The 2,531-nt window shown below is 41.5% G+C and overlaps 1 protein-coding gene across 1 annotated transcript; it reads right to left on the reverse strand.

Annotated features, from left to right (window-relative positions):
• Nucleotides 1–450: 450 nt before the first annotated feature.
• Nucleotides 451–2,214, reverse strand: LOC105110645 (protein LIGHT-DEPENDENT SHORT HYPOCOTYLS 4-like). Its single transcript, XM_011005741.1, has one exon. It carries the CDS (start codon nucleotides 1,452–1,454, stop codon nucleotides 855–857), a length of 600 nt encoding a protein of 199 aa, XP_011004043.1. The 5' UTR covers nucleotides 1,455–2,214; the 3' UTR covers nucleotides 451–854.
• Between the last annotated feature and the right edge of the window lie 317 nt (nucleotides 2,215–2,531).

Genomic DNA, 2,531 nt, shown 5'->3' on the forward strand with positions numbered 1-2,531 from the left:
GTGTTGTTGGGGGGGGGGGGGGGGGGGTTATAAAGGGTTTATTTTTTTGGCATGGCATGAAGGAACTTTTTTCTTTTTACTGTGTAAGGAAATATATTATTTTCAAGGTTACTTAATTGAAAGACCAATCTTTATGGATCAATACTCTTTCTTTATGTTAATTTCCTATGGTTTTCTAGACAGAAAGGCAGTACAAGCAGCATTACAATAGGGGGGAGGGTAAGTCAGAGACTCGGACATGAAGACTTGGCAGAGATGAAAATCTGACCAAACATCTGCAACCCAACCATTAAAACAATAGTAGTAGTGCTAGACATCTGACATATGATTCTTATGTAATGTCTTTCAAGCTTTAACCACGATAACTGTGACTGAGTTTCCAACACCCTTATAAAATTTGATAAGAAGCGCTAATGTCCAAAGAAGGGGAAAGAGAAATGAGGTCACACATGATCTGCAAATCTATGGCTTGGCATACATGAATATTACACAAATGTAAGAGCAATTATAGATGCCCTCAGTCGCAACACAGACCATAACTGCAAGTACAATCACTTTTCTATTACCACTAACGCTAGTCCCATTACTAGTAATATTACTACCACTGTTTGCATCAAAAGCAGATGCATGGTATCCGCAGATCTAGCTACCCATTGTTTCCACATATCAGAGAAAACATAGAAATACCCCAAAAGGAGGAGAAAAAGACTAACCCTAAATTCTAAAATGCCTTATAACTCATACATACTAGTAAAACAAAATAACCAATAATACGGACAGGGAAATAATTAAGAACTATCAAGAGCAGTAGTAATGTAAACTGCTTGATAAAGGGTACTCTTTGTTTGTTTTTGTTAAGTTGCACCTGGTGGTGGTGGCATTGGCAGTGGAAGTGGCAGTGGCAGGGCTTGGATTTGTTGCTGTGGTGGACGCTTACGCTTCTTTTTCTCATAGCTAATCCCTCTAGCTTTAGACTGCAAATCACGAACCTCACGAAGATACAGCCTAACAGCACGAGCTCCAAAAGGGTTTGCTTCAGGTTTCCCTCCATTTTCCTCGAAGGCTGCTCGGAGGCGTCCAATAAGCGCATCAAGGCTACCCCAGGCCTGGCGGAGAGGGCATGGGCAGGGGGCGGGTGGGTTTGGGTGGCCATAAAAGGGGCAGATTGGAGTGTGCACTTTGGTCTTGCCAAATTGGTCAAGGTAGCGAAGGAATTCAAGGACATGAGCACCACTGCACCTGGACAGAGAAAGAGGAGGCCTGTGGTTCTTGAGGTACTGGCCAAAGGTGTTCCAGTCTCGGCGCTTTTGATTCTCATAGCGACTCGGAGTGGTGGAGGATGGTGGAGGTAAGTTTGAGACTGACATGGCTGTGTTGGTGGTGTTGCTTATGCCTATGCTGTTGAAACTTGTGTTTTCAGAGTTGGAGCTCTCCATTTCTTGGATTGAATTCATAGAGTTTTGTCTTAGTTATTTCGATCTTTCAGGTGGTTTAGGTTATGTTGTTGCTGCTGGCAGTGGCGGTGGCCTTTCCTCTTCCTATTTTTTGTCTTTAAAGTCACTCCACCCCTTTCTTCTTCTTCTTCTTCTTCTTGTTTTTTTCTAGGGTTTGCTTCTCTCCTAAACACAAAAACCTTAATTCAAGAGGGTGACGGAGATAAAGAAATTAAAGGGCAGTACTGATTCCCTTCGTTTCTTATAGTCCTACCAAAGATTGGATAGTTCTATGTTTTCTTTTCCCTGTTGATGTGAAAAAACTAGCAAGAGCCAAGAAGAAAGAAGTAAATGAAACAAAAAACGTTATGATCATTAGTTGATATTACAAGATTTCCATTTTGAAGGGAGAGAAAATGAGGAATGGAGCTGGAAATAGTGCAACAAAGGAATAATTTTTTATGTGGAAAAATAAAGAAGGGGATGATGAGACAGATGATGGGAGAGAGGATAAGTGGACTCTTCCTCTTTGCTAATGCTAGAGCAATCCAAGAAAAGCTTGAATTAAGGTTTTTTTTTTTGGGGGGGGTGGGGGGTCTGGAAAATGCTTAGTGATTGAGGTTTTTTTACCTTAAAAAGGTGGAGCAATTCAGCTCTTATTGGTTAATGACGATATATAGAGTGAGGGAACTGTGTTAGGGCTTGTGGGAAATGGCAAAGGGTTGAGAAAAGTAGGTTGGGATGCAGACAGGAAAAAGCTTGAAGGAAAGAGGGTGAAAATTGAAAGTAGTAACATGATTTTGTTCCCTGAGCCTGTAGTCTTGAATGACAATTCGTTTCTAGTAAGTGACCAGAATACCCTCTGAAAAGTTTGAAGGTAGAATGGCAAGGCAAGCTACTGTTCATTGCCTGATCCACCTCAAGCAGCCCTAACTTGACTCTAAGTTTGCTATTGCCCTTTCCGAACAACAACACGCTAGGAAATCAACACCTCTGACCACTTAAATAGCAGGGAATTCCTCCTTTCAGCAATATGCATCTGCAGATTCAGCAATAGTTCGAGCTGCCAAACCTAGTGTTTTTAAATTTATCTCCTCG

This window comes from Populus euphratica, unplaced genomic scaffold (genome assembly GCF_000495115.2).
Source record: "Populus euphratica unplaced genomic scaffold, PopEup_1.0 scaffold255.1, whole genome shotgun sequence".
Taxonomy (NCBI): domain Eukaryota; kingdom Viridiplantae; phylum Streptophyta; class Magnoliopsida; order Malpighiales; family Salicaceae; genus Populus; species Populus euphratica.

Bases quoted from the DNA above. Each gene is read 5' to 3' on its own strand.
- LOC105110645 (XM_011005741.1), bottom strand. From the start codon at position 1,454: ATGAATTCAATCCAAGAAATGGAGAGCTCCAACTCTGAAAACACAAGT.